The following is a 12262-nucleotide window of genomic DNA, read 5'->3' on the forward strand; positions in this document are numbered from 1 at the left end:
ACGCACTATTTATTTAATGCACTGTGTTTCTACATTTAACCCATCATATTTTTCTAAGGAAAAGAATCTACCATTCTCAAGGAGAGCCCTCTCCCTCATCCGTTAAGCTGCAGGACCTTAACCTTCAAGCCTGCAATGCTGAGGGTGTGGGGGACAGCCCAGCATCTGTTCTGGGCCGAGGACTGAGGTGACTTTGGAGACACAGGGCTGGGGGAGTCCCTTGCTCAGGGACTTGGGGCACAGAATCCGTGGGGCGCATTTTGGATAAGCTCCAAAAAGACAGGGTATTAGGGTCGAGCTGGAGGAGGAAGAGAGGAAGGCTCAGGGCCCAACGCCAACCCCCTGCCCCCTCTCCCGTGAACAGGGAAACCAGGAGGGGAGGAGGCAGGAAGAAGTGACATGTCTGAACTTCTCCACCTTCTTGGGCAGAGGGGCCTCCATGGGGACCCACGACAGTGGCTGAGTTATCAGGGCTGGGCCCCAGTGAGCCAGAGGGAATCTTACTCAGTGCCCTGCCAAACTAATTAAGAAGCACAATTAATTACTTTGCTGTATTCACTGCAGAGGCTGAGGGATCATTTTCTCCTGCAGCTAGAATCACTCGTCCCCGCCCACCCCTGCTGGCTTGCTTGTCTAGCAAGCAGTTACCGAGCCTGGACCCGGTGCTTGGCCTCGGAAGGGCCCTTCCCCTCGGGTTCTCTGTCCAAAGTGCTAACATTTGGCCTGGATGGTTATACGAAATGGAAAGGGGAAACGGATGCTGAGTCCCGATTCCTTTTTGCAATAAATATTCATCCATAGATTCACGAACAACTCAGTTCCTGTCTGTTTCGTTAAGACGTGTTTTTCAGTAAAATTTCCGTTTTAGGTTTAACAAGGATAAATTCTTAGCAATTATGTAGCTATATTGTTTTCCTCATTCGTATACTATATTTTATATAAAAAAATAGTGGTAATAACTCGATTTAGAAGACATTTAAAAGAACCCTTAGAACCTTTGGTCACAGGAAGTTAAATATTTGTTTCAATTTCTAAATATATTCGGTGGCAGGGGACTGTGGTAAGGTGAGCAATAAAAGACTCTCAACCATAAACAATATTGTATTCGTATAAAACTCTATAACGGAAATGGAATGGAGGCACAAGTTCAAAGCGAGAAGGAACCGTGTAAAATTTTCCACCATTAAAGAAGAGCCGGTTGTATTTAAAAACCAAAGGTGAGGGTAGGTACTCAGTCACTGCTGTGTTTGGAGTCCGTATGATGTTTTTAAAGTGTTGTGGCAAGTTTTATTTTAACACATAAATATTTACCAAATGCCAGAAAAAAATCACATCTTTTGCAAGTTTTAAAACTTAGATAAAAAAAAAGTTAGATGTCAACTTAAAAATGTGCAAGATACATAATTTCCAAAATTGGGAGCAGGGATGTGTACCAATAGCAAAGCCCCTATTGAACCCTGGCCGGGCGGCCCCTCCTGCCCCTGGGCTCCCAGCCCCTCCTGCAGGGCAGCAGGACGAACGCCAGGATCGAAACTGCCCCTTGGTTGCTGCTCATGGCGACCAGGGGGCCTTGTCCACCTGTCCCTCCAGATTCCAGAACCTGGCCTCCAGGAATGGCCGTGGTGTGCTGGGTGAGCTGCCTCTCTCGTGCTGAACCCAACTGCCGCTGGTTGGGGAGGAGGGGCAGTGTCACAGGGGGATGACAAGGGTCAGACCTGCCGCATGTGTGTCAGAGAGAGGGGGGGGGAGAGAGAGAGAGAGGGAGGGAGAGAGGGAGGGAGGGAGAGAGAGAGAGAGGGAGAGAGAGAGGGGGAGGGAGAGAGAGAGTGAGGGGGAGGGAGAGAGAGAGGGAGAGAGAGGGGGGGAGAGAGGGGGGGGGGAGGGAGGGAGAGAGAGAGAGAGAGAGAGAGAGAGAGAAGCAGCCCCAGGCCAGGGCCAGAATCTGCCAGTGAGGATGGACCCAGCCCACCGTTCTTGGCCCACAGCGCCCCTGCGCTGCCTGGTCCCCTTCACCTCTGGGGAGGCTGCTTCCGCAGAGGTGTGGTATATTTCACAAAGAGCAGAGACGTCTCGAAGGGGAGGCCGATGCCCAGTCTCAGATGGGGGCTGGGGGAGTAGCTCCAATCACTAAAGACGCACTCCTCTGTTTCCGCTGTTTCTACCCCAGTCCTTGTCCCAGCCTGTCCCCCAGACTGCTCCCGTCTTGCCCTGTACTGTGTGTATCTGACTGGCCCAAGTGCAGATGTCCTGGCCGTGTCTTCCTCCTCACCTACCTTCCCCAAGCCCTTGAATCTATGGACTAGGCTGAGAAGCAGTCTCCCAGAAAGGAGTCAGCATTCTTCAGGACGCCCCAATAGCAGGGGGATGGCCGGCTTGAGGTGGGGGGGGCTGGGGGAGGGGTGGGGTGGAGACCAGCCTTCTTTAGCTGACAGGCCACGGATTGGAGCCCTCCAAATTCCTTTACTCCCACTGCTATGCCTCCCCCTGACGGCAGAGGGCGCCACTGAGTGCGGAGGCTGCCGGCAGGGAACAGGGACAACTGTCACCCTGCCGCTGGCAGGAAGGCCCGCACCATGAGCGGGGCAGAGGAGCCCAGGTCCGCCCAGAACCAGCTGTGGGACTTGGGCAGCTGCTTCCTGGCTCTGGGCCTCCGTCTCCTCATCTGTGAACGGGGCTAGCACGAGGTTCCACGTGAGACCTTGGTGTGCACAAATGCCCGATGACAAGCGTGCCTCTCTCCTCGCTCTTCTTGGAGCTCCTGTGACTGTCACGCTCTTCTCCGGCCCAGCCGGCCCTGGTCCCTCGGTGCCCCTTGCTGGAGAGCTGGTCTCACCCCTCCCCTCCGTCCCCGCCAGGGCTGCGTGGCAAGGAGAGCCCAGAGCGGGCGGTGGAGGAGGAAGGGGAGGCTCTCCCGCCCGTGGGGTGACGGGCGCGGTGGGTGACCTGTGGGGTCATATGGCCGCCGCCTGCTTGATGCTGTGAAAGCTCATCCGTGTGGGCGAGGTGGGGATGGACATAGCCCGGGCCCCCGGGGCGCGGAGGGAGTGGTGGTCCCGCCAGCGGTGCCACCTCTTCCTCACCGCCGTGCGCACCTGTGGGGGAGACACAGACGCAGCTGAGCCAGCCCTCCGGGCCAACCCTGGGCTCCGGGCCAGTCCTCTGCCTGGCTCCCTGCCCCTACCAGGGACACTCAGGGAAGCCGGGGTGGCCCTCCCGACTGCCACCCTCACACTCAGGGACTGGCTGCTTCCACAGCGAGGTCTGTCCCCTACCTGCTGTTGCCCTTGGAGCTCAGGCCTCCCGTCTGCGCCCCCCTCTCCTGAGGAAGGTTGTCACACCCTGCCTCGGACACACTGCCTTCCGCTCCCAAGCCACTCTGAACCTCACATCTATGATGGGACTGGAGGACCGAGATAGGAAACTAGCCGTTCTATTCATGTCAAAGCTTAGTCGCCGCTTTACTCTCATCTGGAACGCACCTGCAGACTTCTGCAAAGCGACTGTGTCCCCCACATGCTAGCCTAGTGCGCGGTTGAACAGCATAAATGCTCCGTGTACAGCAGTGTTGCTTCAGTGCCTCCTCCTCTCCCTGCCCTCTGGCCCTCGGTCCCGGTCTCCCTCGTTGGACTTCCCCACCTGGGGACCCCTGCTTTAAGTGACAGACACCCCGCCCTGCGCACAGGCAGGGGAAGTGGCCTCAGGGCGCACTGGCAGTCCTCTTGGTGTTCCGGAGCCCTCCCCCACTGTGCACCCTCCCCCACTGTGGGCCCGACTGGATTAGGATGCTAGGATGCTGGGCCCTGTGAGTTAACCAGGCTTCCCCGGTGCTTGGCCCCCGGAACCCACCCAGAGGGATGGGACGTGCTGGTGTCTCTTCTGCTCCCTGGGTCCTAACGGCCAGGATGCATGGCTCCCAGCTGACTTGCTCCTGGAGGCTTTCTCCTGTCACCACCTCTACTCTGGCTCCTCTCTGCTGTCAGACCCTGCAACTGGGCTCCCCTGCTCGCCCCTCTCACGGGGCATTGGTGGCGCGCTGACCTATTGTTCCTGGCCTGCATACGTGACCTTCTACACTGGCAAGAATGCCTCCGGCAGCCTTCCTGTCTCAGCAAGTCTGGGTAGGCACCCTGGCCCTCCCCTCCCTTCTCCAGAGCACAGCTGAGCAGAGCCAGGGACCCCAACAGTTCCGAAAGGCTGGGCAGCTCCACTGGAACTGTGCTGCCATGGGTATGAGGACCTCGGAGCCCAGGCCGCCCGGGCCCAGCCTCGTACCTCTCCGTTTAAGAAGCAGTAGAAGACAGACACGAAGAAGCCCTGGAAAGGAAGGAGGGCGTGGTCAGAAATCTGCGTGGCAATCGCTCTGCCTGGAGGGACAGTGGTGGCTGGGAACGTTGACCCGGGGCCCCAGCGGCTCCGAGCTGGGTGGGACCCAGCCCTCGTGTGCACATACAGGGCAGGCCGCCATGAACCCTCAGAGCAGGGGCAGGGCCAGCAGTAGGTGCCACCTGGGTGGCCCAGACGTAGTTAGGGCAGGCCCACCTGGGCTTAGGGGTGGGGGTGACTGGGGCCGGGCTTGGTTTCAGTGTGTGTGCACTTATGTTTGAGAGTGTACACAAGTGAACCACGTGTGCACCGTGTGACGGTCCTGTGAGGGCATGGCACCCAGGACGTCCGGGTCAGGAAAGCTCCGCCCCCCCGCGTGCACCGTGTGACGGTCCTGTGAGGGCACAGCACCCAGGACGTCCGGGTCAGGAAAGCTCCGCCCCCCCCCCCCCCCCCCCCCCGCGTGCACCGTGTGACAGTCCTGTGAGGGCACCGCACCCAGGACGTCCGGGTCAGGAAAGCTCCGCCCCCCCCCACCCCGCGTGCACCGTGTGACGGTCTTGTGAGGGCACCGCACCCAGGACGTCAGGGTCAGGAAAGCTCCGCCCCCCCCACCCCGCGTGCACCGTGTGACGGTCCTGTGAGGGCACGGCACCCAGGACGTCCTGGTCAGGAAAGCTCCGCCCCGCCCCCCCGCCCCCGTCGGTCCCGGGCCCCACCTGGAATGACTGCAGGACGGAGTTGAAGTAGACAAACACAACCTGCGACAGGTCGTCCTCCCTGGGGTTGACGAAGAACAGCATGTAGGTGATGCCCAGAAGGGGCAGGAGAACCAGGGTGGCCTTCACCGCCTTCCTGGGGGTGACAGGGTGACGCTGCAGGCGGGGCCTCCCACCGGCGGTAGGGGCTCCCTGCAGGAGGACCCAGGGGACCCCACGCGGAAGCGGAGGCAGGGGCATGGCCCAGGCGGCCGCCTCCTCCCTCCCTGCCGGGGTCCGGGCGCCCACTCTTACCTGTACTGGATTGTCTCCGATGTGGTGGACGCTCGCAGCTTCGTCATGAGGATCCGGACAATGTTGAACAGAAATACAAAATTGATCTGCAGGGAGGGAGGCGGAGAGCAGGGATGGGAGGGCCGTGGGGGGCGGAGCTGAGAGGCAGCCGCCTCCCCCTGTGCACCCCCGCACCTGCCGGGGGTCCCACGGCCTCTGCGCCCCTCTTGCCAGGATAGGCAGGCACCCCGCCATTTGCTCAGGGGCCTGTCCCCTGTGGGCTCCGGGGTCTGCTTCTCCACCCCAGACCCTGGGACGGAAAAGCATCCTCGGAGGCAGGAGATGAGGGCAGAAGGCCACTGCTCCTGCGGCATGGCTCCTCGGAAGGTTCTGCCCGGGGCATGGCAGGAGCCGGCCCAGGGCCCTGTCTGCACCCCTCCCCCTCTCCGCAGCAGGTCCCCACCTCACGATCCAGGGTCTCCCTGAGGCCTTTCCTATGGAGGACAGTCCCACTCTGGGGGAGCAGGCCCCTGGGATAGAGCAATGAATATCCCCGGTGTGGCAGGCGTGTTAATGTCCACCACCCAGGCCCTGTGCCAGCAAAACTCCAGAACCTTCGCAGACGCCCTGAGGCAATGAGGATGGACAAGCCGCCTGCGGACCCGGAGGCTTCTGGAAGGGCCTCATTTATCTTCATTCAGAGCCTCTCAGCCTCAGAGCCAGTGCCAGCCTCTCCCGGGCCCCCTGCCTGGGCTCCTGCAGTCGCTGGGGGCTGTAGGGGTCCTGTTATACCTTGTCAGCTAGTCGTGGTCTATCCTCTGTGCTGTGTGTTTGTGTGTGGATCTGGGGACGTGGGTGTGGCCGTTGTTTCTCTCCAATTGTCTCCAAGTGTGAACACAGAAAAGTGAGTGTGTGTAGGCCTGGCACACTAGGAATCCCTTCCAAAATGCGCGCGCGCGCGCGCACACACACACACACACACACACACATTTCCCAAGTCTTGGCCCTGAGAATGCATCACTCCTTAAATCTTCCTAAGTTCTGGATCTGGGCTGCGAGTGAGGGACACAGGCAGACATCATGGGGCAGATATTCCTGTGGTCTCTGTATGACCCCTAAGTTTGAGGACGCTCTGGGGGCCCGGGGGGCTCAGATTCCTCCCCCACAGCCTGCTGCTCTAATGCCCGCTGTGGGAGGACCTGTGAACCCAGGATCGAGATGGGCTGGGAGACTTCAGCTGGGGCTGTGAGCCCTGGCCCCATGGGAGGCTCGTCTGGTTTATAGCTCCTGGGCTTCTGGTAATTCCCTCTGATTACGAGGTCACCTTCACACAGGTCAATCCTACTGTTCTCATACCACTGAGACAAACTAGTTGACCCTTTCTGATCCTGACTGCTTTCAGAGTAGAGGCTGTTAGAATCAAAACATGTTCTCATTCCAGCCACATTTCCCTGCATTACATCTTACTTAGCCATCATCCATCAACACATTAAGCAGTTAATGCGATCATCCACCCACCCACTCACCCACCCGCCCCTCCACAAAGCTGTCCAGATAGCTCTTGAACAAACATTCATCAATTTATCCACCTATTTACCGACTTATTTAATGGGAACATGCATATGGCCACCCCACCACCTAGTCCGTAAGAAGTTGCTGAGTACCTCCTGGGACAGGGCCCTGTTCTGGCGACTGAAGCAAGAGAGAAACAGGCTCCCGTGTGGAAGGTCAGGAGGCCAGGGCCTCACCCCCCTTCTCCTGTGATGCTGCCCCTCCCCGTGTCAGCCGGGGTCTGTGCCACCTGAAAGCCACTCTGTCCTCATGAGCTTGGTTCCCAGCCTTGCACCTCCCTCTGCCAGGGAGACTCTGACCACCCCATGGAGCTCTCCATTCTTTTTTTTTTTTTTTTTTTTTTTTTGTATTTTTTCCGAATTTAGAAGTGGGGAGGCAGTTAGACTCCCGCATGCGCCCAACCGGGATCCACCCGGCATGCCCACCAGGGGGCGTTGCTCTGCTGCTGCTGGAGCGGAGCCATTCTAGCTCCTGAGGCGGAGGCCATGGAGCCATCCTCAGTGCCCAGGCCAACTTTGCTCCAATGGAGCCTTTGCTGTGGGAGGGAAAGAGAGAGACAGAGAGAAAGGAGAGGGGGAAGGGTAGAGAAGCATAAGGGCGCTTCTCCTGTGTGCCGTGACCGGGGATTGAACCTAGGACATACACATGCTGGGCCAAGGCTCTACCACTGAGCCAAACGGCCAGAGCTCTCCATTCTTGAATCCTTTCCCTTCCGTGAAATCCCAGCTCTTTGGTAAGCACTGGCTACTGCATTCTAATCTTGCCCAGCCTGGTTTAATTCATTCATTCATTCAGTGAGTGCCGTGTGCCAGCCCTGAGCTGGGTACCGGCCATGGGAAGTGGACTTGGCTTGTGGTCTAAGGTGGAGGGTGCACTGCATTTTCCCTAAGGGCTCAGAAAGCCCTGGAGAAATGGCATGGGACCTGAGAAGGTGGGGATCTGTTCCAAGCAGAGGAAAGGCCAGGGGAGAAAGCCATCAGGTTGGGGACATGGGCCAGATGGCAACCAGTGTGGCTGAGGTGAGGCAGAGGAATTGGGACGCAAGTCCAACAGGGAAGTAGAAATAGCTGGGAACCCAAAGGGTGAGACTCCTTCCCGCAAGGCCTCCCAGATGGGAAGTTCTTAGGGCAGCCTGCAGGAGGGGGGGGGCTCTGCAAGGTCGGGGTGCAAGGGTGAGGCCAGGCCCCCTGGGCAGGGACTTTCTCTGGCGCCAGGGAAGCCAGCTCAGCCTGAAAACGGGGGTGGGGGCTGCCAACGTGGTGATTTGTCCTCCCTGGGGCAACCTCCGCTGATGAGGCAGGGAGCGTGCACAGGAGAAACCCCGCTTTCCTCCCGGCGATGGTGGGGGGCTGTCGGCTTCTTCCTTTCCTTGTCTTCTGCCCTCACCCCTTGTGCTTCCCGAGACCATCTCCCACATGCATGCCTGGCACCAAGTCCTCATCACAGGGCTCTCATTCTGGCACCTGTGTGGCCTTAGGCAAGTGGCTTAGCCTCTCTGATCTTCTGCTTTCTCACCTGTCCAACTGAGATATGCACAGAGCCCTGTGCCTGGCCCAGGGAAGGGCCTGATACATGCCACATGCCTTTCCCATGACAACAGCCTCCTACATGCTCAACCAGCCGACGCACTCCCCAGAACCCAGAAACAAGCACGTGTCTCTCCCCAGCAGAAATGCAGCTGTGAGCTGCTGGGGGCGGGGAGGGGCCGGCAGGTGGCGGACGACCTGCCCCTGAGTCTCAGCCCAGCTAGCCATCAGTGTTGACCTTGGGCAGGTCGTTTCGTCTCTCAGCGTCTTCATCTGTGAAGTGGGAGATGCGCTTCCTCCCGCTTCCAGACAGCGGGGAACGTGAGGATTGAGCGCAATGAGGACAGAGCTGCCCCGAGAGCTGACCAGAGCTGACCCGGGCACCTGGACGCCCGGAAGCCCCCTCGGGGCAAGGAGCTGGGTGTGTTGGCCGGGCTCAGGGACAGAGACAGCAGAGTGCCTGGAGGTGAGGGTGGACCCAGGAAGGAGACACGGAGAGGAAGCCGGGCCTTGACACAGAGCCCTGTACCCTCGGCTCCCTCTCCTCCCTCCACTTCCTCACCGCTGTCCCGGGTCCCTGCAGCGGAGCCTTGTTCCCCACTATTCCCCACTATCCTGGGTTCCGCGTCCAGGCCAGCGCTTCTTGGCTGGGTCCCAGGCTCATCAGAAGCCCTGTCCTCCAGGATGGGCTCTCAGCAGCTGGCCGGGAGGGGACGGGACTCATGGAGTTTCCATTCACACTGGGGGGGCGGGTGACTCACTGCAGCTGGGACTCCAAGGACAATCCTTCCCTGCTGACAAGGACTGGCTCTGGCCTCTGAAACGAACAGAGCCCTGGTGGTACAATGTCAGGCAGTGGGTGAAAAAACTTTCTTAGTCATCTCCGGTGCACATACATCAAGGACACAAGACCAAAGACGGGGGTCAAATGAATCTCGGAAATAGTCACAAAAAAGAAAGGAAATAAAAGAGAGAAACGGTAATCGCCCCCGAAGGTAGACCAAAGAGGCCTTCACTGGGCACCTGCTGTGTGCAAGAGGCAGAGGCGCTCCCTGGGTTCCCAGGGGCGTGTGGCCCTGGAAGGAGGCTGGTAGCTACAGGAGCCTGAAATTATTGAGCCTGAAATAAGTCTTAACATAAATGCCAATTTCTTATGAGGGTTTTTTTTTTTTGTACGTCTCTCTTTTTCACGTATGATGTATAATGGGTTCGTTTTTGCAGCATGGAGCTTCTACTTAAACTCTACCTTCATTAAAGCTCGTTGTGGATTAAACAGAGGCTGCAATTATACCTTAGATCCGAAAACATTTGGCAAAGGGCGGGGAGCGGAACCGGGAACAATCGCTCATTACGCTTCATTCTGGTACCAGGGCTCCAGGCTGGGGGTGGTGGGCTGGGCCCCGGGGGAGGGTCGCTGGGGGAGGCAGGGGTGTAGGTCTGAGCCGAACAGAAGCCTGCCCGCCCCTCTCTTGTCACCAGCTGCCGCCTCGCCTGGTTGTCTCAGTATTGTAGCTGGCAAGGGGACGTCAGCTGCGGGAAGGCACTAGAAATTGGCCAGTCGGACTCACTCTATGCCCAGAGAAAGAACCCAGTGCCAGACAGCAGGGGGGGCTGCTTGGGCAGGGGGCGTGCGGAGACGAGCCCGAAAGGGAGGTGTCAGGAAGCACGGCGGTGTGGACAGGGTGTGTGTGTGTGTGTGTGTGTGCGCGCGCGCGCGTGCACGCGGGGGGGGGGGGCGGGGGGCTTTCCATGCCACCCCCCTCCCCAGTGTCTGCTGGGGGAACCTCAGACAGGGGGTATGGGTGTGTGCAAGGGGGGGGCTTTCCAGGCCACACCCCCCCCCAGTGTCTGCTGGGTGGAGCCTCAGACAGGGTGTGTGTGTGTGTGTAGGGGGGGCTTTCCATGCCACACACCCCCAGTGTCTGCTGGGTGGAGCCTCAGACAGGGTGTGTGTGTGTGGGGGGGGAGGGCTTTCCATGCCACACCCCCTCCGCAGTGTCTGCCGGGTGGAGCCTCTGTCGTCTCCCTGGTCCCCGGTCCTGCCCCAGTGTCCACCTACCAGGAGCACGAGGATGATGGGGCCCTGGTAGATGTAGTCCACTTTGTCGCCAGGCGTCTTCCCAAACCAGCACCTGCACAGGAGGGCGGCTGTCAGCAGCCTGCTGAGCCACAGCTGCGGGACCACTGCAGACTGGGGCCCAGGGTCCTCCAGCTTGACCCTTCCTAAGACTCAATATCCATGGCTGTACCTTCCCCAGAAGCCTGGGTGGGTGGTCCCAGCCCTACCGATGACCCCACTCAGGGCTGGCTGCCCTTTGTCCTGCCTGGGGTGTCCGGTCTCCCCAGCCAGTCTGAGGACAGACAGCCTGGGTCCCCTCGCCCAATCTGGACTGCTGGGCCCAGGCCCCAGGGTGGAGAGCTGGGCTGCCCCCTCGGTGGCCCCGGGTCCAGCCCCCCTGGCCCCCTGTTCGTGCGTTGCTTGGAACCCGCGTCTCTGTGTGCCAGACACTCCGCCACACAAAGCAGCAGGCGTGGAGGCGGGAGCCTCTCCTGCCCCAGCCCGCCCTCCTCCTCGCTGAGCCGCGCTCGCCAGCATTCGCCATCAGAGAGAGCCTCCTGCTGCTGCCAGGGGCCCGGCTGCTCTCGGGGAGAACGGTGGGCGAAGCTTCAGGAGCCGGGTCTGGGTCAGGACCCAGTCTGGCTCTGCCAGCCACTCCTCCTGGACCTCAGGAAGGCCCCATGACTGTCCCCTACGACCTCAGAGGTCATCCAGGGCACACGGCTGCCTCCAGTGCCGGGCTTTCTGGTCTCTGTGTGAACATCCCCTTGGACAGGGAGATCACTATCATATGAGCACCTCCTAATGTTGAGCTCATGGACTGCACCCCATTCCCAAGCCCACCCCCAAATCCCACCTGCTCTCTCCAGCTGCAGAGGCTCCTTGGAGATGTGGATACAAAACTGACGTCCCCTGTCCCCTCTTTTTGGATCACCTGGGCCGCAGCTCAGAATAGCGAAGGCTCTGACACAGGCCAGCTTCCAGGACAGGACCCTGGCCCCGGGGGGTCTATGAAAGGCTCACTGTCCCGGCCTTGGCCATTCTGGGCTGAAAGCCAGGACCCCTGGCCGCCTCCACGAACTCCAGCTCTAAGGAGTTTCCCAAAGGCCAAAGGGGTCATGTATTTGGGTGCTTAAAGGAACCAGAAATCCTAATTGAATTCAATGAAGTTGACCTGTCACCCTCCCGCACGGGTACCTCTCGGTGCCAGGGATACAGGTTCTCTTTCAGGATGACAGGAAGCTAATCCGTCCCGTGTGGCTGGAGCCCATGGCTGCCCTGTCCTAACATCCCCCTGACCCCTGTGGTGGCCTGTCCTACTCCTACTTACTGTTCATTCTCATAGTAGAGCTTGCCAAGGGCCCAGGCAATGATAATGGGGCAGGGGATACCTGAAAAAAAAAAAAAAGGCAGATGTGGGTTGCAGCGGACAGACAGATGGACAGGGGACCCTTGGGTAGAACACTGGGTGAGGGGACAATAGGAGGCCTGGGATCATGGTTCAGTGTCCCACTGCAGAGCAATGTCCCACTGTGACCCCAGGGGCCCTGTCCCTGTCCCCAGACACAGCCCCACCCCGCCCCTAGTCTCAGATGTCCCCTCGGAGCAGGCAGGGAGATGAGGGGACCGCGGGATTTACTGAGAGAGAGTGCAGGTGGCAGCTTCTCTTCCAGGGACAAAGGTCTTTGGACCTGCCATCCCGGGCCAGGAGATGAGGGCCATTGGGGAAGGTTCGTTGGGACGGACTATTTGCTTCTTCCGGGCCGGCATGGAGGGAGGGGGCCGGCTGC

The 12262-nt window shown here is 59.4% G+C and overlaps 1 protein-coding gene across 5 annotated transcripts in view; it reads right to left on the reverse strand.

The window, feature by feature from the left end:
• Positions 1-2389: 2389 nt before the first annotated feature.
• CRHR2 (corticotropin releasing hormone receptor 2) overlaps positions 2390-12262 on the reverse strand; it is a 40290-nt gene continuing 30417 nt past the window's right edge. For 4 of the 5 annotated variants that reach the window (XM_066239990.1, XM_066239989.1, XM_066239993.1 and 1 more), the window contains 6 exons: positions 11803-11863; positions 10473-10545; positions 5337-5422; positions 5043-5178; positions 4273-4314; positions 2390-3092 (listed from right to left, as the gene is read on the reverse strand). In XM_066239990.1, coding sequence (XP_066096087.1) covers positions 2952-3092; positions 4273-4314; positions 5043-5178; positions 5337-5422; positions 10473-10545; positions 11803-11863 — 539 coding nt within the window. In that variant the 3' untranslated portion in view covers positions 2390-2951. The remainder of the gene's footprint in view (positions 3093-4272; positions 4315-5042; positions 5179-5336; positions 5423-10472; positions 10546-11802; positions 11864-12262) is intronic. The other variant, XM_066239991.1, reaches the window with a different exon arrangement.

The sequence above is a fragment of the Saccopteryx bilineata genome, chromosome 7 (genome assembly GCF_036850765.1).
Source record: "Saccopteryx bilineata isolate mSacBil1 chromosome 7, mSacBil1_pri_phased_curated, whole genome shotgun sequence".
NCBI lineage: Eukaryota > Metazoa > Chordata > Mammalia > Chiroptera > Emballonuridae > Saccopteryx > Saccopteryx bilineata.